The following is a 23,082-nucleotide window of genomic DNA, read 5'->3' as shown; positions in this document are numbered from 1 at the left end:
GCATCCTCACATGTGCTAAAATATGTGCTATCGTTCTCTCTCAGAAAGTCGCTATCCTGCAAAAAAGCGACCTACTGAGATGGGGCTGTGTGAGGGAATAATATTCACATCCAATGAATATCACACACGTGTCCAACATATACAGCACTACCAACCGACCTAATATCTTCGTCCTCTGAGCTCACTCTATAGTGACTTGACTCAGGCAAGCGACCTATGCAACTCACACTCAAAGCAATATCACCACCAACCGACCTAATGTACTCGTCCTGCGAGCTCGCTTCAAAGTGACTCGAGTAGAGTTGGCGATCTCGCTCAGTAGCGATCTCCTCAGCACTCACTCTCCTATCCCATAACGGCTAATAACGTATGACTTTATGACTGACATCAAGACCGAAGCTTCAGGTGCGCATCACAGTAAATGTCCATAACTCGCCATCATGGCAGGCGAGTGACCTGAAGACCTAGATCTAACATGACGTGGGAGTGCAAGAGGTGCGGGCACCTTGCCTATATAAAGAGGATGAGGAACTACGTCTGACCTGATTCAAGTCACCCCCACTAGAGAGAACTTGATACGTAGGCAATTCGTCCACATGAACTCGGTCAAACCCAATCAAACAATCCTTTTTCCCCTAATTTGCCTACATCAATAAGGTTAAACGAAATACAACATTTAAACCACACTACCATTAATTCCATGTGAGTTGCAGTCATTTGCAGTAAAGATGGAAGTGTAACGGATGTATAACTACGTTCTAAGGGACACGTGGGCAACTTCATGCTGAACCCAAGTATTCGATTCTGCGAGTCATTTCCTAATTAAATTAGGAAGGTCTTATTTTGTTGTTCATGCTGATTGGGATTTTGAGCTAACGGCAAGAGTGCTAGCAACTTAACAAGGCTTATACATGTTTTACTTGTTATTGCCACTTTTAATATAGCCTTTTTCCATACAAAGCCCGAACGACTGAAGTGTATCTGCAGCCCAAGCCAACTAGATTTTCAACCCGAAAATAAGTAGCCACGTCTTGGCGTGCTTCCATATTCGTACTTTGTACACATTTACCATTCTACTTTTAGGACATCTCCTGTGAGGAGTAGAGTTTATAAATGTTTGAAAGCTGAATGTGATGTCAGAAGGACGAATGGTGAATCAAGAACCTTTGGTAAGTATATGTTAAAAATAAATGATAGTACTGTGTTTTGATTTTTTTGATAATTGATGTGGGATCTCTTTTTCATTGTTTATTTGAATTATTATACTTTGTGGTATTATTTTATAAGTTTCTTTACTTTTAAATCTGATGATTGAAGAAATAAAATTTAGAATAATTTCTGATGACTGTTGTTTGATTTGTGTGGTTAAACTCTTATGTTATGATGATTGGAGGTTGCTACAGGCTTATCGATGTACCGATGAGCAACTGCATCAACAGTGGCATAAACAAGATATTCATCCTGGCCCAGTTCAACTCTGCTTCCCTCAACTGCCACATTGCGCGCACTTATAACTTTGGAAATGGTGTGAATTTTGGAGATTGATCTGTAGTGGTATATTAATTTTGCTAAAGTATTGCCTTAAAATAGACTTTTTTTCTGTTTTGGATAGCTAGAACGTTATTCCCTAACCCCTTAAATCCCCTTCTCCTGGATGAAGGTGGGAATCCAACCGAAGACCTTGACTTCACCAAGAGGCCACTGGACACTTTATTAGCGAGTATCTTGATTTTGCTCGTTCTACAATTTACCAAGTTACACCTACAAATTTAGTTTATGCCTTAAAATAGACAGTCTACTATCAATGAACCGGGGATACAATATGTTTGAGATATATATGTATCAAGAGAGTACCTAAACAATAATAGAAATGAAAAGATGGCGTGTTGTCCTAAATTAAATATATGAATACTTTCTCTTGGAGGATGAGTTTCCTTGTTACTAGGTAAAGTGGAAATATAATCTTTTATTTTCTATTTTTTTTCCAAATAGGTTCTTTCTGCAAATCAAACACCAGGGGAAGCAGGACACCATTGGTTTCAAGGAACAGCTGATGCTGTGAGGCAGTTTACGTGGGTTTTTGAGGCAGTCCACAGAAATTATAATTTCCGACAATAGAAACCAGATGTTCTATTAAGATCTCTATGAAAGGAAGGGAGAGGTATTTAGAAACTAAACACTCAAACTTTTTTCATAGAAAACTGGCTTTCCCTTCAAGTACATGCCTTCCTTATATACTAGTCTAGAAATGTAACTGACATTAGAAACTATTAATAGCAATACTAATACTATTGTAACCTCCTACTTTAATATTTTTAATTACCACAATAATCTCATAGGTACGGTTGAGAATATCAAGAGAGCTTTCAGTTTTTGTATTTGGTAATTGACCATTCCTAACGTGCTCCCTCAAATCAAAAACTTCGTATGCCAAGCATATCTCTTAGTCGCCTGAAAGATTCAACTGACAACGGTTTGGTGAAAATGTTAGCTACTTGCTCCGTGGTATGGCAATAGTTCATCTCCACTTTTTTATGCTTCACGTGGTCCCTAATAAAGTGAAACCGAGTTTCAATATGTTTGCTCCTCCCATGTTGCATTGGATTCTTGGCGATTTTTATAGCTGATATGTTATCGACATATATCATTGTTGGTTCTTCATCTTTCTTGTGGATGACTCAATTCATTTAAAATATTTCGGAGCCAAAATGCTTCACACACAGTCGATGAAGCTGCCACATATTTTGCTTCACACGAAAACAAAGCCACAATATCTTGTTTCTTGGCAGTCCAAGAAAATGTTGTTGACCCTAGATAAAATACATAGCCTGTGGTACTTTTCCTCTCATCTTGATCACCAACCCAATCACTATCAGAGTAACCAACTAATTCCACATTTTCACCATAAGGATAAAAGAGACCAAAATTCATCGTGCCTTTGAGATACCTTTGAATCCTCTTGGCAGCAAGCCAGTGAGACTCCTTTGGTGTCTCCATGTATCTACTCAGTAGTCCAACTCCATAGACGATGTCAGGCCTTGTGATTGTCAAGAACCGTAAGCTACCAACAAGACTCTTGTAAAGAGTCGAGTCCACAAAATCTCCTTCTCCTTCTCTTGACAACTTTAAGCCTGGGGCCATTGGGGTGCTCACCGGATTGCAATCATCCATTCTGAATTTCTCCAAGAACTCCTTCAAGTACTTCCTTTGCAATAAGAAAATTCCATCTTGTTGTTGTTTTACTTCAATTCCAAGAAAGAAGGACATCAACCCGTTGTCCGTCATCTCAAACTCCTTAAACATCAACCTCTTGAATTCTACAAATGGTTCAACACTATTCCCCATGTATAGCAGATCATCAACATAAAACAAATTATTAGAAATTGGCTTTCTTTCCTTTTAACATATATAGAATGCTCGTATGGGCATTTGGCAAACCCATTCTGTTGAAGATAATTGTCGATACGCGCATTCCAAGCCCTCAGTGCCTGCTTTAAGCCATACAATGCTTTCTTCAAATAGTACACTTTGTGCTCCTTTCCTTCAACTAAGAAACCTTCTGATTGTTTCACATACACTTCCTCAAGAATGCCATTGAGAAATGCTGATTTGACATCAAATTGATATATTTTCCAACCATGGTGAGCAGCTAGTGACATCAATAATCTCACTGTATCAAGTCGAGCAATTGGTGCAAAAACTTCCTCATAATCGATACCATACTTTTGGCTGTATCCTTTAGCAACAAGCCTCGCCTTGTACCGGTCAACATCTCCATCTGGTGTGCGTTTGATCTTGTACACCCATTTAACATCTATCGCTTTGTGGTTTTGCGGGAGTGTTGTCAACTCCCAGGTGTTGTTCTTCTTGATTGCATGCATTTCCTCTTCCATTGCATACTACCAACAATCTTCTTTCATAGCTTCTTGGAAGTTGATAGGCTCATGATCAGTATATAGGCAAAATAGATTGTTATCCACATCTTTTGTCTTCTCATATATCTCATCCAGATTTCGCATTTTGAATTTTTGATGGGCGTGGATGATCTCACTTTGCTTTTATGGCTAGTGAACTGTGAGGTACTATGTGATGTAGGTGGTGTGGTAGGTGGATGAGGTGAGGGTGTTCCTGGTTGAGTAACCACCCGAGAGGATTCTCCAAGTTCCTCCACCGTAGGATGCACTTTGGAGTTATCTTCACCACTCCAACTCCAACTCCTTCATTGAAGGTAACATCTCTACTCATCACCAGTTTATTGGTTAGTGGGTTGTAGAGTTTATTCGCCTTCGATCTTCACTATAGCCAATGAAAATGCATTTTTCACCACGGTCATCAAGCATTTTTCTTTTGGCAACGGGTACTTGGGCATATGCAATACACCCAAATATATATCCTTAGGTGTGTAGCCGCTCCACGCCTCTTGAGGTGTCTTATTTCTCACACTTTTTGTCGGGCACCGATTAAGCAAATAAGCCGAACAATCTACTGCTTCTGCCCAAAAATCTTTTGGCAATCTTTTCTCCTTGAACATGGTTTTTGTCATGTTGAGAATGGTTCGGTTCTTTCTTTCTGCGACGCCATTTTGCTGTGGCGTGTAAGCAGTAGTGAGATGATGTTGAATGCCTTGTTCCCTGCAATATTCTTGAAAAGCATTTGAGGTGTACTCACCACCTCTATCTGATCGAAGTATGACAATCTTACTCCCACTTTCTGCCTTGACAAGTGCTTTAAAGTGCTTAAAAATAGTGAACGCAGTAGACTTTTCCTTAAGAAAATAAACCCATAGTTTTTTAGCTGAAGTCATCAATGAAGATAATGAAATAACGATTACCTCCAAGAGATATGGGATCTAGTGGACCACATATGTCGGTGTGAACAAGTTGCAATGGTTGCTCCGCACGCCTTGACTGCCCACTAGGAAAAGGGAGTCGTGTTTGCTTGCCGACTATGCAACATTCACAAATATGGCTTGGTGACTCAATTTTTGGCAGACCATGCACCATACCAGCTGCTGATAACAACTTCAGACCATTGAAGTTTAGATGGCCAAAGCGAAGATACCACTTCCATGACTCATTCTCCGTGAGACTTAGATAGCATTGCTCGAACTTTGTGTTGTGGTGCAATGGGAACATGCGGTTCCTTGCCATCTTGACACCAGCTATAAGCATGCCACGCGCATCTGCCAAAGCAAGATGATTATCCTCCATGTGTACAACATACCCCTTTTCTAGAAGTTGTCCGACACTTAGAATGTTACTTTTCATGGTAGGTATATAATACACATCAGAAACATACTCAGGTGTACCATCCTTTTGATAGATCTTGATCTTCCCCATTCCTTCGATGGGTAATTTTGTAGAATCTCCCAAAGTCACACTGCCACGAACACCTTCTACAAGTTCCACAAATAGATGTATTTTTCCCACACATGTGGGTTACTTGCACCCGTGTCAAGGAACCAAGCTTCATGTTGCGCACCTGAATCCTCACGAGCGAGAAGAAGAGTATGTTCATTAGTCAAATCATCATATTTATTACTCACGTCATCATATGTTGCTTCAGCAAGGTTGGCTTCATCCTCAGCTTTATGCCAACAATCAAAACTATAGTGCCCATATTTTTTTGCAAATGTAGCACTGGATATTTCTGGGACTTGTTTCTCCAAGTGTGGATCGTCCTCGGCTGCCTCTACCATGACCTCTAAAACTCTGATTTTCTGACTAATTTTGCCAGTGTCGTGGTTGGGTTCCACAACCCCTGCCTCTACCACGACCTCGGTTTGAGTTGTGGTAGCCTCCTCGATTAGTACCACGTTCTCCTGGTTCATGTAGAGTCATCTTTGACTCTAGTGCATGTTCCAATACAGTGGAACTTGCATTCTTCTGAATGCGTTGCTCATGTACTTGAAGAGAACCCATCAATTCGTCGACAGATATCTTCTCCAAGTCCTTAGACTCCTCAATGGCTGCGACCACATGCTCAAATTTTGAATTAAGAGAGCGGAGTATCTTTTCGATGACACGAAGAATATCGTCCATATTCTTCTCACCATTTCTCTTTATGCCGTTCACTATCACAAGCAACCGTGAGAAGTAACCATTTACTGTCTCACCTTCCTTCATATGCAACGCTTCAAACTCGCCACGGAGAGTTTGAAAGCGGACTCGCTTCACCCGGTCAACTCCTTTGTAAATGGTAGCGAGAGTGTCCCATGCTTCCTTACTCGATGTTGCTTCGGCAACCTTCTCGAAGGTAAACTCGTCCAACCCTTGATAGAGTAGGAACAAAGCCTTACTGTCTTTCTTCCTATGCTCTTTAAGAGCATTCTTTTGCTCAGGTGTATAGGTTGTTTCCTCCTCCAGAGTGGGTGTTGCAAACCCATTAACTATAAGCTCCCACAGCTCTTGAGAGTCAAACAAGGCTCTCATTTGGACTGACCAACTCTCATAGTTATCTTTTGATAACTTGGGTATTTGTGGGACTACACTAGACGCCATGCCTACTGAAAAATTGAGATGGGGAACCTAGCTTTAGATACCAAATGAAAGGAACGAAGAGGTATTTAGAAATTAAACACTCAAACTTGTTTCATAGAAAACTGACTTTCACTTCAAGTACATGCCTTCCTTATATACTAGTCTAGAAATGTAACTGACATTAGAAACTATTAATAGCAATACTAATACTATTGTAATTCCTACTTTAATATTTTTAATTACCACAATAATCTCATAGGTACGGTTGAGAATATCAAGAAAGCTTTCAGTTTTTGTATTTGGTAATTGACCATTTCTAACACTCTATCAAGTATTAAGTTACCATCTTACGTATTTGGTTATAGATAAACCATCAAAATAATAACTCCACGTTCTGAGTAGAGATATTAATCTGTAAGTTATGACCCAAAAGAAAATGAAACATTCGTATTGCATACATAGAATATACTAACTTGGTTAGTGTCTTTCGAGTGTATCAACGTAAATGTGAGCCAGTTTAGACTCCAGCCAGTGTTTGGTGCAGACCAAGTTTCGAGGTTGTCAGCTAGTTTGCTCTGTAATATGCCATCACTATTTCATCGATGGCTTCATGTGGATATTTTCAATTACTGCTGAAATCAATAAATTTATGTATAAGGGTGATCATTATTGCTTTGTCAGAGATCCTAATTTAATCTATACGGAACACAATCCTCTTATTATGGTGGTGAACTTTCTCCATTATTTATAATTTTAGGCATGTTTCTTTGATTATTTATATATCACTTTCCCACTCTTGAAATCGATTTCATGTCTGACGGCTTTCTCTTTGATTTTGTGGATCCATTGCAGTGGTTAAACTTTTAGGGATCAACACATTTACAGTGGTCGTGGGGGTGCTGGCCTTTGCTTCTGGTTCATATCTGGTTTTGACTCTTGCGGCATGCAAAATATTTCTGCTAAAATCATCTCTACGTGTTTGTTTCACTTAAACTACAGTTTGAGTTTCCTTGACTGTTTAAGCTTACCACTATCTATATGAAAACCTGAAAGTCTTAGCTACACAGGTCTTCCATCTTGCTATAAAAAATTAATCAAACTAGAGACAGGTAATGAGAACAGTTAGATGTGGTGTAGGAATAGGGAGTATTTATGTGTTCAGACATTGTAGTGATACACTGCATCGCCTATGTTGAAATATATGAGCATTTATCAAAAAAATAATAATAATATAATTGACCCTTCACCTAAGTTCGAGCTTACGGAGACTTCACCTAAGTTGGAGCTTACGGAGAAATTGGCAATTTAACAGCCTATCTATATGCCAAGTATAAAGACATGCATATAGATGTACAGCTCAAACTTCACAAACTGTTATAATAACTTCCCAAGTTTTAGTGGATAATGTTGTGTTGGAACTGACCAGTGCCCGAATTGATATAGCAACTAAAAAACTCGTGAAAAGTAGCCGTGAAGTAAATTGCCAGTAACTAAGACCTAAATGAACTTTGCTAATAATTTTCTGATAAGCATGTTCTACTTTGTTTGTTATTTCTTCACTTCTCTTTCGCATCGTCTGCAAAGGCCCACAAACACTTTCTACTAATTTCTTGAATCAAATTATCTCGTCATTGAATTGATATAACATTGAAGTACAACTCTAAAAGTTAGACCTATCTTTATGTCATTAGATCCTTGGAATTAGAAAAGGTGGTAACTGTGTGAAAGGTAGAACTATATTCCTTGTCAACATACATGCCATGATGCCCTTGAAGCATATCAGGATTCATCAATATTTCATGTAGGGTTTTGACAAACCTTTCTTCTGGCCTGCTAGAGTTAATCACTCATCAACTTCGGACCAGCTAGTACTGATTAGGTTGAGTGTAGACTTAGTGACTTCTTAATGTTGGAACCAGATATACCATATTTATCACAGAATGCATCATAGATTTAGATCATGCGTCTTGACATGACAACTTTTGTTCTAATTAGTTTGAAAAGAAGTCTAACATAATGATACATCTTATTTGAATGCATTTATGAATTCATGGTTTCTTTTCTTATGTGTGGTAGACATGGCTAAGAGTCTCGCAGAAACTTCACACCATCAGCCAAGTCTCTGTTGGTGCAGTCTTAGGTATCAATATTGTGGTTCCAAGCATGGTATGCATTTGTGCTAGCTGAAAGCCATCATTGCCTCCTTGTGGGTTCGAATCATTGTTGTTCTGGGGTCTGCTGCAGTTTGTGTGTGCTTTTCGGTTTATATAATAATTTTTTTTTTTTAATAGATTTGAGGTTATGGCATGACCTCTACCTGCATTCATAACAATCAAAATCTTAAGTACACAGTTTCATTTTTGTCCTCCTTAACAATAGACATAAGCACTAAAGTAAGAGGAGGAACAAAAAATTCCATTTCATGGTCCGTAGCTAAAGAAGCCGAGTGATCGGCAGCACAGTTTATATAATTAAACATTGGCTTATGGAAGAACCTTAAACGTTGTGAAAAGTACGCAGTAGGTGGTAGGTCTTTCCCAAATCTTTGAGTATACTAACTGATGTAAACAAAACCTGCGGAATGGGGAACAATCTTCATTTAGCAATTTAAAGAAAGAATTCAAGATTGACAAAGTATCCCCTCTTAGCATCCCGTCAAATACGATTGGACTAGATCTCACGGCGTCCACACTTTGAATACATAGTCATTATGTCATTTGCAACTGACAAAGAATTCCCTAAACCTACGTGTATAACATGCGAATGTAACTGCTCACCCCAGTAAACCTTTGCATTGAAGCTGGTGACGTAACCAGAAATGATATAAGTTTAAACCATCTTTGGTTCCTTCCAAAATTTTGGTGTGGTTCGTGTTGTTGTAAGCAATTTCTGATGTTGTAAATGATATTCTTATTTGTAGTCTTATTACTGATTAGTGTTCGGGTTGGATTGCTGATTGAGATTTGAGGCAACAACAAGAAGAGTTTGCTTTAGAACAGAAAGGGTATTTTGGACGTTTCACATTTTGTTATGCATAACAATTGACAAATATATCTAAACACCTTTAATAGAGCGCACCCGAGTTGGCCGATGTAGCTTGAGCCGCCATCATATAGAGGCGTGGGCGAGCTAGCCGTGCAACGCACTTTTATCCTCGTAAGCCTATCCGGCGTCCGTCCGGGCTTTTCCTCCAATCCCACTGCAACACCTCCTTTCTACTCGCTGCTCAAAGCCGAGCTGACCTCGCCAACTTCCACCGCCTTTTCTTTACCTTATCCAAACCAAATCGACAAATCACAAATCTTCTCAAAACCAAAAAACCAACGATCTACAAAAACAGATCAACAAACATCCACTCCTCTCCCGATCAAAAAACCAAAACCCAACGAACCAACAAAATTCCGTATGGAAAATAATCATTCGTAGTTAGCTATTTTGTCTGCTCAACAGCTCCAAACAACTCAATCCAGATAAGCAAAAATCAATTACCGACAGCTACATGTAACCAGATTGGTTATTTTCTTCTTTTTGCTATTGTTGTTGCTGTTAAATTAGTTGTTGTTGATTATTCTTTTGTTCCACCAAAAAATTCGTTCTAACTTGGTTTTTCTTGTTACCACATCGATAAACCAAAACCGAAAGACGGTCAATTTTTTAAATGCTCAGTGTATGGTATCCATATTCCCATATTATATTGAAATTCTTTTTTGATAAATTATTTCAATGTCTCTTATAGACATTCTAATGATTTAGGTTCTATGAAATAAGACCTGGCTAGCATGATTCTTAATGCTTAGCAGAGACGCTGTGTGTTCTAATTTTAACAGCCTCGCAGTTGCACTCATATTCCCCTATCTTGGTTTGTTTCTTTGTTTGTGTTAGTTCCTCCTGACAACTTTCAGACTTGGTTACTTTGATGCTAATAATTGTGTATGGTCTATAGGCGTTTTTAAACAACTTTGATAAAGTTTAGCTACAATGTTTTGTACCAAAGTATGCTTAAAATCGTGTTTGATATATGGCATTTTGAAACAGCTTTGATAAAGTTTAGTTACAATGCTTTGTCAGGGCATCTCCAATGGGGGGTGTAAAATTACACCTCCACCTAGGCTCCACGTAGGTGCCATTAGGATTTTACACCTCTAATTGTATAGTATTGTATAACTCATAAATATCCACACTCTATACTCTCCAATGGAAGAGTGTAAAAAAAATAGATTTTAAACTCGGACGTCACTCCAAGTGACGTCCCTCTTTAATTTAAACTGGGACGTCACTTGGAGTGACGTCCGAGTTAAAAAATAAAGCTTCAAACGTGTGTTGAAGTGACGTCCGAGTTTTTAAGTTAAACAGACGTTATTTTAAGTGACGTCCGGGCTTTTTATTAACTAATAGCGAGAGGGGGAATACCCCACCCTCTCTATTAGCTAATACACTATTACCTACGGTTTAGCACCCCCATTGGAGAGAGTTTTTTGATATTTGAGGTGTAAAATTTCCACTCTATACGGTTTACACCCCCTATTGGAGATGCCCTCACAAAATAAAACTCGCAACCCAACTTCTTAGACACTCGCGAAATATTTATTTGTTAGTGTAGCCTTATAAATAGTTAGCTGAATCCAAATGCACTTCATAAAGTTTTCCTACCCTACGAAACTGCTAACAATTGCTATGGATTTGTTAGCATGTCCTTTGTGTTATTTTCTCATTGAATTTCAGTTCTATTTCGATGTCCATGGGGTTGAATAGTTGAAGTCATTGTAGGTAACTGTTTTTTATGTTGTGCCCTGTCATGCCTACAGTCTCAGTTTAATTGATTTGTTGCATTTGTTAGTTTGCTTTTTGTTATTCATGTTATTTTCTCTATTTTAACCCTCGTGCTTAGTTTGACATTCACCCTCTTTTACTAAAGGATCCCACTAATAAGAATATGCCTTCTCTTTCTCTCCTTGAGCTGTTTGTCAATTGGAATGATATATTTTTCAAAGACCCAAAGTGCTTTTTAGCACTCTATGAAATTGGGTTCCCAAATTAACGCCAATCAATCTTCTTCTTATTTGAACCTATTGTTTATTTTTTTACTATCTACCGACTAACCATTGTGGAAAACCCTTTGAAATTGATATTAACGTCCCACTTTTGCTGATGTCTATAAATGAATATTCCCCAGTAGGATGTCTCTTGAGATTAAGCTATGGTTCATTTCGTTTTTCTTAACATCATTGGCTGGGTTATTTTTTTCGGTTGATCATGCCTCTTCAGCTTCCTGTTGTTAAAACTTTGTTTGCTTCAGGGTTTTCTTTTGTACGTTTCAAGCACTCCACCTTCTTCGAAACTTTATTGCTCCGTCTTGCACAAAACTCCACTTCTCCATCTTTCAATGGGTACTATTACGCTCTCACCATTGACATACAATTCAGTAAAACCTTCGCAAAGCCAAGGTATTTCTTTTACTTTTAATATAGTTGCTTATCTACTTTGAATTTGTTTTATTTTATTAAACAACAATCTCAGCTGCAAATTGGAATAATTTGGGTACCTTTAGCGTTTATATTTTTTGATTGTGGATATCTCTCGCAATTTTGTTTGGTTTTAGCTGGGTAATTTTGTTATGGAACATATGGTGAAGGTATAAAGTATTGAAGATAGTAGTTATTCATAATTGTGATTTTTTATTTTCCTATTCACGGCAATAAATTGTTTCTCTCAATGGGATTTACAATGATCAGATAGATTGACAACGGAGACTTCAATTCTTGGAAACGACAAAGCTTTGGAGTTAAATGGCAAAGTTAGTTATTGGTAAGCAATCTTCATAGCCTAATTTCGGTTTTGGTTACTATCCACTGTAATTTGTAACCTTTGATGAAACTGTGAATTTACTTTAACGAACTTTTTCATTAGTAAGTTGTCTGTAATTGCTTGCTACAATTTTAAATTAGTAAGCAAACTTTCCGTATACAGTGTACAAAGTTCTATGAGCATTTGTCTGAATTCAGATTTTTAATTGCTCATTTGTCTGAATTCACAATAACTGAATACAAAGTTTTAATTGCTCTATGATTTGATAGTTTTGTTGTGTTAGCAAACTCCATAAACTTAGAGGGTTTTGAACTATTGATATTCGAAGTACGTCTATTGTATAGATGTGTTACTAAACTTACAATTTATCATGAACTGACTTACGCTTTTCTCACTTAAATGGATAAACTAAATGTATCACTCTGGATCCTACTTGAAATTTCTTATGTAGGTTTGGAATAATCGCCATGAAGAAGCACCCAGTAATTTTTACTGCGCTAGCTTCCGATTATTTTTCTTTTCCTCATTTGCACTGCTTCTTTTCTCACTCCAATAGATGTTGGCCATATAGGTGCATTGTGATAATTTTTTGTTTCCTACCCAAGTTTTCCTTGATAGCCTACGGAACGGACCGATGGAAAGTAAGGGGAGGAATTACAAGATTGTGGGACTCCACTAATTTTAAAGATAGAAAATAGCTCCTGGGTATGTAATTTCTGCTCTGGGATTTCAAGCTAAGCACTATTCAAGCTTCATACTTATTGGTATTTTTAAGTTTGTATTGCATCACTACTTTATTTTTTCCGGTTACGAGCAGCTAATATATTCGTCGAAATCTTCATCACGGATAGGGTACTCATGTCCATATGGAGTTTTACTAGATAAATATTTTTTAGAATTCGGAAGTGTATTGAATAACAACATTTTGAAGGAAGGAAATATTTGCACCATGGAGAGGTTTGACGTGTCATTAGCAACAGAATATCGGCCTCTGCAGCGTGATTACAAGATTTATCTTACACCAGAAACTGTGATCAAGAAAACCGATGAAGACGGGCTTGACATCCCAAGACACAAATTCAACTTCTTTGAGTTTGACACCATTCCAACTAAAGTTAGGAGCAAAACTCACCTTACAGGTAATTTAAGTTATTAATACTCCGAACACCTCTCTAATAATTTTGTCAGTTATGGATTGATTTAATTTATCACAAATTTTCAAACTCCAACAACAGATGTAATTTGTATGCTGAAGAGAATTGGCAATATTACTAAAAGAATTGGAGTGAACTTACGAGAGATTGTCATCATGAATAAGAGGTACATTGCGTTCTTGGTAGTGCTATAAATTTTTTCCTGAATTTTTATGGTAGCTGAGTTGCTTTAGCTCTCTACAAAACTTCATTCTATCAACGATGTATTTTTTCCATCATAGCTTCTCTTTATCCATATTTACTACCGGACACCTTTATTTAGTTTTAGTTTTAGTTTCCTATAGAGTTGAGATATAAGATAAACTCAATAGTCAGATTGTAAGCGATTGAACTATGGCTGCCTTTCTTCTTAAAAACAAATCTTAAGGTATTGGTTCTCAGTTATGACTAGACTAATAGGTTTGTCGAAACTCATTCTCAAGTGTATTATTAATTGATATTAGACTGGATGTGAGTTCATTGCATTTTCTTCAAGTAGACTGCACTAAACTTGGAGGGTTTACTAATTAAGAATGAATTCTGTAAAGCTCCCACTATTGTATTTGAGACTGCCGCTAAAGAAAGAATGTTGATATTTTGTTTGCCTTACATAGCCAATTGAATTTGCACCAACCTTAACATCCTTTTCATTTTGCCAGGCCGTTTGAGTATACCGTCTGGAAATTTAAAAACTTCTCTTTCGCCGTGCAGAAACATTTTACAAGGAGATATACAAACTTGGACCTAGAATGTGGGTTGTAGTTGGTTTCCCATAGGATATGCTTGCCAAGAAGAATGTGAGTTCACTTTATGTAAGCTATTATAGTGAGGAGTTCGTTAAGGTGTCCAGCGATTTCTATGGAAGCTTTGGTGGTACAGTTGAACAAAGATCTTCTTGGGATGCATGTTGTCTTCTAAAACTTACATGGGTATCCTGCTTGATAAAGGGACAAGGTAAGTGCTGCTTATTGAGTTTCTTATTAGGTGTGATGTCATATACATCATTCATTACCTTCTACATGTCATGACCCTTTCCAAATAATAAGTTGATCAACAAATTTAGGATGCACTTAACGTATTTACCACCATCTTCCATATTTACTCCCCCAAAATTAGTCTCATCGAGACTTTCTTCTCATTGACGATTTTTCCTAATTAGCTTTGAAGCTAAATTATGTACTTAAAATATTTCTGAAATCTCTTTTATATTCTTTGAATGTCGGACATTGTAGGGTGGTATCAATGAGACAAGAAATTCAAGTAAATATTGAATGGATTGGCCATGCCGTTTTGCACTTCCAGTGACTGCAGAGGATGCAAGTCCAAAAGTCCAAATTCAGAGGTCATTTTCTATACAAGTATACACCACACTCCATTGGAATTTGTGCGACTACTAGCTGTATTATATTTTTCTGGGTGAAAGTGACACTGAGCAAATGCTTAGGCAAATGCCTCGATGCTTCTTTCCTTTTAATTGATGGTTTTCAGGTCTCACTTGATTGCAGAGCTCAGACTATTATGGGTGCAATATGAGTTGGAATAACAAAATGGTACTATTGTGAGTAACAATATGATGATATGAGAGTTCAACCCCAGAGATTAAAACATTAGACTCTGCATATGATTCTTGCGGAAGTGCTTTATGATGGATGTACTTGAAAGTCATTTCTCAATTGTGTGAATAGGACTTTTTGAAAAAATAGATTTATGGCAGAATGACATAATATTTTTTTTCCTCTTAACTTTTGAAATCATCCTCTCTCAATGATAATCTATGGTCACAAACTTCAAATTGGGTGCAATTTTTAATGTAAGAAATGAATTGCATGTAGGGAGGCGTGTTTCTTACAACCATTTCAGAGAACATTTGTGATTTACCAGTGGTTAAAGAAAAGTTTGAGAAGTAGATAGTTGTTACCCTACAACTCCATTTATTTAATAAGAAACATTTTACTTCGATATGTGATTCATATATTAGGTTTTTCTTTACAAGCTAAAGAGTTAATTAATACTCAATGCTAGGTTATCCGTTATCACAAACATTATTGATTGATTGATATGGTGATGTGTGTTTTTTTTACTATCCATAACTAGGTCTAAATTTTTCCGGTGGTTTTTTCTTTGGAATTTTTTTGCTTTTGGTATAATTTGAAGTTTTGAACACAAAACCTATAGGATTCATGAACACGAGTATGTAAACAATTTAACAATTCTTTAATCCATTTTGAAATAGCCAATTCTCACTACAGGACGACTTATTAATAGTGTTTGACTTATTAATTAATAGTGTAAACAATTTAACAATTTTGTGCATGAACGCCTATAATTTGTAATCTACGGTTGGCGTTGCTTTAATAATATTGGACTGACAAGTAAACTGAAGCCAAAATTTGGGATACAAAACAGTACTTAATAGTTACTAAGTGTATTAATGCGTTGGTCAGTACTTAATAGTTACTACCTTATACAAAACAGGAAAATAACTTTAATCACAAATCGTGCGGAGCACGTGCCATGAACTTGTTATTATTAGTAGCCACTGTGCACATGGTACCCACGTGGGCTCTACTGAGTTTTAAAAAAAATTGTAAACGTTAAATTATTATTTTACATCTCAAAAAGATTTTTTTTTGTAAATTATCAAATTGCCCCTGAGACGTACACCAAAATACTGTTACTCAACCTCCACATTTTTCTATATATTAAAGATAGGACTTCACTGGATAAACGTTCTTTGATAGAATACAATTCCTTCAGAGCATCTTTGATGTCCATTCTCTTAATCACTTGTTCCTCTGAATATGCTATGCCGATTTTAATCACGGAAGTCAGGCATTCTTTGATTCTATTCATTGAATATGCAGCTTCATTATGAGTGACCTCGGACAGTAAGGACTGATCTATGATGTCCAACACCCGTTGCGGTAAAGCCATCCTAGAAAAGTCACGAATGTTGAGTCCATCCTTGAACATAGGATTAGTTGGTCTCTTGCCTGTGAACATCTCTAGCAAAAGTATGCCATAACTGAACAAATCCCCTTGTATAGAAACCTCTGCACCCATGCCATACTCTGCACGTAGTTCATATGCGTGTTAAGATAACAATATTGAGTCGTGGCGGTAATTTTGGCTGCATTATGCATATATTTGCGAGCTTTTATTTGTGTGTCAATGTAATGTTTTTCTTTTCTAGCCTTACTCTGAAATGATTTACGTAAAATAGTTATGGCAACAAATCAAAAACACACCTGGAGGAATGTAACCAATAGTTCCTCTAACAGCAATTGAATCAGTCTGGCTTTTGCTGGAACTGCTAGTGCCCTTGGAAAGAAACTTTGCTAGTCCAAAGTCACCTACATGGGCAGTCATGTCATCATCGAGAAGAACATTACTGGCCTTCAGATCACAATGAACAATAGGTTTTTCACAATGATTGTGAAGATAATCCAAAGCAGAAGCAACATCAATAACTACATTTAGTCTTCGGGAGAGGTTCAAACTTTCTGGTAGATGTTGTCCGTCTGAACTTGGATGCAACCAACCTTCTAGACTTCCATTAGGCATAAATATATGAAAACTATAGCTTTAAACTCATCGCCTTCGAAATTCACACTTGAGCAGACAGTTAAGATCTTGAGTAGATTTCGATGTCGAAGTCCTCCTAGAGCTTCACATTCGACCATAAAACTCTTGGAAGCTCCATGCTCCATGAGGCCGAGTACCTTCACTGCAACAGGATCCTCCTCTTGATTAAAGATTCCTTTGTAAACCGAGCCATGATTTCCTATACCAATCAAATTAGCCGAAGAAAATCCTTCTGTTGCTTTATTAAGTTCATGGTAAGAAACCCTCTGAAGAACTCCAGGAAATAGTTCAGGAGGAAGTTTTGCTTTATGCTTTTTGCTCGAGAAGATTATAAGCAGTAAGACGACTATCATGAATGATGGGATTATTACACCAAGTGCCACTATCATAGCAAGGTGAGTTCCTTGTTTCTCTGTCTCTTGGATGCGGCATCTATTTAATCCAAGTCTTGGAATACCGCCACAAATCCTGGGATTTCTGAAAACCGAAAATGCACTTGAATTTTGAAAGATTCCTTGAATTAGAACCTCACCATCAAGGTTATTGTATGATAGATTCAAAAGGTTTAAGTAAGGCAACTTCTACAGTTCTTTAGGATACTCCCAGATATGTTGTTGTGTGAAACATCCAAAAATTGAAGGCTTTTTAAAGAAGTAAGAGAAGAGGGAGGAAGCTTACCATAAAAGTTATTTTCACCGAGTCCAAGAAATTTCAGGCTTTTCAAGTAGGCTAGAGTAACCGGAATACTTCCACTTAAAATATTTTCAGATATTTCAAGAGTTTTAAGAGATGAAGGTTCCCCAAGGAAGGTGGGATTCCTCCACTTAGCCTGTTGACATCAAGTACCAAATCGACAAGCTTCGAGAGAGACTCAAGTTCCATAGGTATCCTTCCAATAAGATTGTTGCGGCTTAAATTGACGCTTATGAGGTTGGAACATCGGGAGACACTAACTGGAATGTTTCCAACCAATGAATTGCTACTCAAAGAGAGACCTTCCAGTCTACGCAAATAACCAAGCTCTTGAGGAATTGCACCTCCTAACTCCTAAGCTGTTGTTTCGAAGGTCTATGGTCCTCAAGAAAGAGAGGTTTCCTATGTGGGGAGATATTGAACCCATTAGACTTTTGGACGAAAGATTCAAGATTGTCACTCGTTTATGTGTATGACTGCATGCAACTCCTTCCCACTCACAGAAATGGTGAGAATCATTCCATAAGCTCATAACATTGGAAGGGTCTTGAATTATTTGGGATTTGAATGCTAGCAAGGTAAGTCGATCTGTTTCATTTCCTAAAAATCTGGCTGTAGATAATCTAGGTACATGTGAAAATATAGAACATAGAAGTACGGCAGGGAGGAGAGATAAACTGAATCCACTCCACATTGATTCATTGAAGAGATAGAGTGAAACTTTAAGGAGTACGTACAGAATATGAATAAGTATATTATTGATATGATGATTTCGAGCAATTATGTACTGAAGCTGCATATATAAGAAGAGAACCCTTTGAACCATCAAAGACCATTAATACTGAGTAGTTGAGAATGCTCCCAGTGACCCACGTCAGCTCCCCTTTTTTCTCTCAGACTGACACATCAGATTTTACCTAAAAAAATGAATTCTACGCCTTTTTTTTTGGCAATTTCAATTGTTCGTAGTCCAAAATACATAAAAACCCAAAATAGATAAGTAGATAAAAACCTCTCTCTTAAATCTTATCTCCATTCTTAAATCTTATCTTTCTCTTTTTCTAAAATATTTAAGTGGACATATACTTAATCATCGCTGGCCATGTCACCGATCCAAGTGAATCCCGCAAAATCTATAACGGCCTTTGATAAGACTCAAAACACAACAAAGGTCAACAAAGGTCACGATCCCTCCCACCTACCACGTCACCGATCCGCGTCAAAAATATTCAAAATCATTCACAACCATCGATAGCACACAACAAAACAACGGTGTCGATTCCATCTTCCACCCACTTCAATTCCAAACACCCTCTATAAATACCAACCCAAAATCCACCAAAATTTTCATATCTCAAAACCAAAAAAAATCAAAACCCAATTTTCCCTCTCTTAATTTTATTTGCAATGGCAAGAACAAAACAAACAGCAAGAAAATCAACGGGGAGGAAAAGCACCTAGAAAACAATTAGCAACCAAAGCGAGCCTTTAAAAATCAAGACACCCAAAGAATCTGGAGGAGTCAAGAAACCCCATCGTTCAGGGCCGAGCTGTCGCCGTGATTAGAAATCCGGAAATATCAAAAAGCGAGCTTTTAATCCGAAAACTCCGCTCCAAAGATTGGTTCGTGAAATAGCACAAGATTTCAAAACAGATTTGAGGTTTCAGAGTTCATTCTTTTCACGACTTCAAGAAGCAAAGAAGCTTATTTGGTTGGTTTGTTTGAGGATACTAATCTTTGTGCAATTCATGCCAAGAGGGTCACTATAATGCCTAAGGACATTCAACTTGCTAGAAGGATTCGAGGCGAACGTGCTTAATTATGTTTGTTTTGTAACTTCAATGGGTGTGGTTATCTGATGGGGTTTTAAATGAAATTACAAGAATATCTTCACTCAATTTCAATTTTTTATTATTTTGTTGTTATCATTTCATTCATTTTTATTTGTCCAAATTTTCAATTCTATGTAGTGGGGTAAACCATTTGTGAGAGAATTAAATATGTCAAAAGGAAATATACTTCTATACCACTACAATTGTATGAAAAGTTATTGAGGTATCTTTGCGGCGAAGAAATCAAGAAAACCGTATGATAAAAGAGAAAAAAAGATAGCTCTCCCCCTAAACATTGCAAATATGTAGGCTGGGCGATTGTGTGAAGGTTAGGGCGTGTCTCTTTTTTCCGAAAACCCAATTTTTCCAAAATTCGATTTGATATTTTTTCGAATTTAGCCAAGATATTTGTGTTTCAATATCTGAAATTTTGATATTCGAATTTTTCAAAAAATAATTAGATCGGAATTAATTAATTTCTAAAATTTTAATATATAATTATCTATTTTATATAGTTACTAAATTAAAACTGCAGATAGTTTACAAACTAAATAAAAATTCTAGAGAAGTAGAATATTGTCTCTCTTACAATTTCAAAAAATCAATATTGTCATTCTAATACATGTCTTAATTTCTTCCATTTTTCTATTTATTGAATTAATGTATTAACATGAAGAAAAAACTTACTGAATGAATGCATTAAAAAGTCTAATTTGTTTATTGAATTAATACATTTTAAAATAATTGCTAAATGAATATATTAATTGGATAAAAAATGGTTATCCTGGAGAGAATCCAATTATATAATTTTACTTCTATATTTTGTGAATTCTGAAATTTTTGAAAATTTTCCGATTTTTCGAACTTTTTGAATTCGGAAAAAAAATTGTCATCCGAAAAATAATTGGATCGGTTTTGAAAGCCACAAGTGGAGAAACCAACAAACAACAATTGAATTATTTAACCCCGATAAGTTACTTTTTGTTTAATCTACTTCACTTTTGATTTTACGCTTTGACCATGAATTCGATCTCGATGCTTTCTTGCCAAAAAGCACAATTTTGATCCATTTTCTTAGAGATTTCCCCATTCCAAGAAGTAAAGATCCATATAACCAAGTTGTTTCGAGCGCAACAAGCTCGCCCATAAGAGTGTTGTACGACTTTGATCCAATTGCAATAGCGGTTTGAGAGTCCTGGTTTTCATACACAGATACTATGAATCAAGAAAGTCCATACGAACTATTTAAAAGTAGAAATGTTGACTGTCTTCATTCTTAGATATGGAACAAACTTCATTAGTGAAGCAGAGTAAACCTTTTTTCTTTTTTGGGCTGACAACCTTGGTAAACGAGAAAGCCTATGTATAATATTATCCAGCAGCGTACAATGCACAAGTTGTAATATGTGCATGCATCATAAAACATAAATGTAGATTTGATTGTCATCAAATAGAGGTATTGAGAAAATGCATACTACAATAATAAAAATATTCAAGTATAATATAGATACTCAGCATGAACCAATATGTTACATACTCACATCTTCCTTTTTCGGTTTCAAAAAAACTAAATTGTGCTTGCACGCAATTGTAAAAAAGTTACAAACACACTCATAACTTTTCGAAGGACATAGAACATACTAAAAACTCATCCATACATCAATTGGGACTAGAAATCCAATTTATTTGCATATCAAACAGACTATAAAATGTGTTCCTGAAGATTGACCTCTCAAGAAATCGACTCTTTTGGCTATCGATCGGTCAACATCAAACAAAACGTTGATTTTGTTCTTTGAAAATGTATTTGAAATAAATATTCAAATGTAATTTTATAAGACAAAGAGGTTAGCATAGACAACCTAAGAGACCTTTGGGGATTTTGAAGAAAGATGCTACAAAAACTGTTGTTCTTGATTTCGGTATCAATTTTGGAACTAGCGAGACGAAAGCTAACTATGAGGGGAATTTTATTATTGGACCATAAGCAAAAGAGTTTGGCAGGGGACCGATCCAACAAACACGATTACTAGGATTTTGGCGCCTTTTAGGCAGAAAATACGATGACCCACCGGGTCCGGATCGAAAAGAAATGAAAATGGTTTCCTATAAGATAGTCGAAAGAAATGAAAATGGTTTCCTATAAGATAGTCAGGGCTCCTAATAGAGATTTGTGTGTTGCCTATGGAAAGCAGTATTTTCCAACAAATATTGCAGCCATGATTCTGAAAGGCATAAAACAGACTGCAAAGAAGTACTACGGAAAGTCAGTATCTAATGCCATCTTTGCTTTTCCAAGAGAAACTACTGATGTTCAATATAAGGAAATAATGAATGTTGGGTTAATGGCAAGGCTACATCTACTACTACTTATTAATGAGCCTATTGCTGCAATATCTTATGGGTTGATTAACAAAGAGGGTCTAATAGCAATCTGTGATCTTAGTGATAGGAACTTTGATGTCTCCATACTACGAATTTCCGATGGTGATCTCAACATTGTAGGAAAACACGATCCTTTCTTGGGTGGGGAAGACTTTGACAATGTCATAGTGGAGTATTTGGTGAGTGAGATCAAATGCATTCATGGGATTGATGCTACAATATAATCGCCAAGTTAGCTGTCCAAATGCTTCATCAAGCAGTTGAGAAAGCTAAGGTAGGACTCTCATCTAGATTTGAAATTGATATCGATTTGTCTTTCGCTACTGCTGATGTATCAGCCACAAGGTTTGAGAGCTTGCAATCCCCTTCAAAAAATATTAGAAAAACATAAATCCTTCAAACAAAGTATGCAATGAATCATTAGCTATCAATATACATATATTATTTATTCAAGTGGACTTTAGGTTTTTGAGTAATTAGCCATCTATGTAGCAAGTCCGGCCATAGGCCGGGCCAAATGGCTAGTAGTACAAAATATCAGGATATGGCTATTTATCGATATTCAATTTCTGGATATGTATCGTGGATATATCCAAAATATCAAAAAATATCGTGGATATTGTGGATATTTCTTCATATATCATGATACATTATTTATATTTATTTGAAATATAATGGTAAATATTAAATAAAATTATTATATACACAAAATATCTCCAAATATCGCAAATATCACAAATATCGTTGAAATATCACTGATATTTGCAGTCGTATATATCTCTGAACATATCGTGATATTTATATATCTTTTTCTGGAATATGGATAGATATCCCCAAATATCGGGATATATCGGGATATTTTGTACTATGCTTTGAACTACTTTTGCTCCTAAACCTCGAGTCTTTAGTCTACAAAGTCAATAATAAGTCATTACCTAACTGTCCTACACGGTACCCGGTAAGACACATGAAGCATCCCGTAACTCAAACGGTATGAATGGTTTTTAAGTATCCCTTAGATGGAAAGCCAACCTTGACAATGGTGTAAGGGAGTAATATTCTCATTGAGGAATATTAAGCACGCGTTAAACATAAGCAGAGATCGTAAC

At 36.7% G+C, this 23,082-nt stretch overlaps 2 protein-coding genes and 3 pseudogenes across 37 annotated transcripts; 3 read left to right on the top strand and 2 right to left on the bottom strand.

Annotated features, from left to right (window-relative positions):
• The first annotated feature begins 630 nt into the window (after window positions 1-630).
• LOC147502989 (uncharacterized) lies at window positions 631-15,269 on the top strand. Of its 35 annotated transcripts, none has more exons than XM_086607793.1 (10): window positions 651-1,169; window positions 1,404-1,525; window positions 1,993-2,161; window positions 7,332-9,980; window positions 11,776-11,923; window positions 12,212-12,284; window positions 13,220-13,423; window positions 13,520-13,604; window positions 14,137-14,431; window positions 14,710-15,269. In XM_086607793.1, the coding sequence occupies exons 6-9, from the start codon at window positions 12,266-12,268 to the stop codon at window positions 14,237-14,239; spliced, it is 411 nt and encodes a 136-aa protein (XP_086463919.1). In that variant the 5' UTR covers window positions 651-1,169; window positions 1,404-1,525; window positions 1,993-2,161; window positions 7,332-9,980; window positions 11,776-11,923; window positions 12,212-12,265; the 3' UTR covers window positions 14,240-14,431; window positions 14,710-15,269. The 35 variants fall into 35 exon arrangements, with proteins under 35 accessions (XP_086463918.1, XP_086463953.1, XP_086463919.1 ...); XM_086607795.1 differs by having other exon boundaries at window positions 7,332-9,992; XM_086607797.1 differs by having other exon boundaries at window positions 7,332-11,923; window positions 14,710-14,819; window positions 14,983-15,269.
• On the bottom strand, window positions 5,724-6,500 carry LOC147502990 (uncharacterized). The gene has a single exon (XM_086604674.1). The coding sequence runs from the start codon at window positions 6,498-6,500 to the stop codon at window positions 5,724-5,726; it is 777 nt and encodes a 258-aa protein (XP_086460800.1).
• An 848-nt stretch (window positions 15,270-16,117) lies between the features above and the next one.
• LOC147502988 (putative LRR receptor-like serine/threonine-protein kinase At3g47570 pseudogene) lies at window positions 16,118-18,100 on the bottom strand (annotated as a pseudogene). The gene is made up of 2 exons (XR_015220928.1): window positions 16,726-18,100; window positions 16,118-16,548 (listed from the first exon to the last, which is right to left on the bottom strand). The product of XR_015220928.1 is annotated as a putative LRR receptor-like serine/threonine-protein kinase At3g47570 pseudogene (transcript).
• An 827-nt stretch (window positions 18,101-18,927) lies between these two features.
• LOC147502987 (histone H3.2-like) lies at window positions 18,928-19,742 on the top strand (annotated as a pseudogene).
• Window positions 19,743-21,720: 1,978 nt separating this feature from the next.
• On the top strand, window positions 21,721-22,197 carry LOC147502986 (heat shock 70 kDa protein 10, mitochondrial pseudogene; annotated as a pseudogene).
• Window positions 22,198-23,082: the final 885 nt, after the last annotated feature.

Source organism: Coptis chinensis, chromosome 4 (genome assembly GCF_015680905.1).
Source record: "Coptis chinensis isolate HL-2020 chromosome 4, ASM1568090v1, whole genome shotgun sequence".
Lineage (NCBI taxonomy): Eukaryota > Viridiplantae > Streptophyta > Magnoliopsida > Ranunculales > Ranunculaceae > Coptis > Coptis chinensis.
Note: the sequence above shows the minus strand (reverse complement) of the source record. Positions and strands in the feature narration are given on the sequence as shown.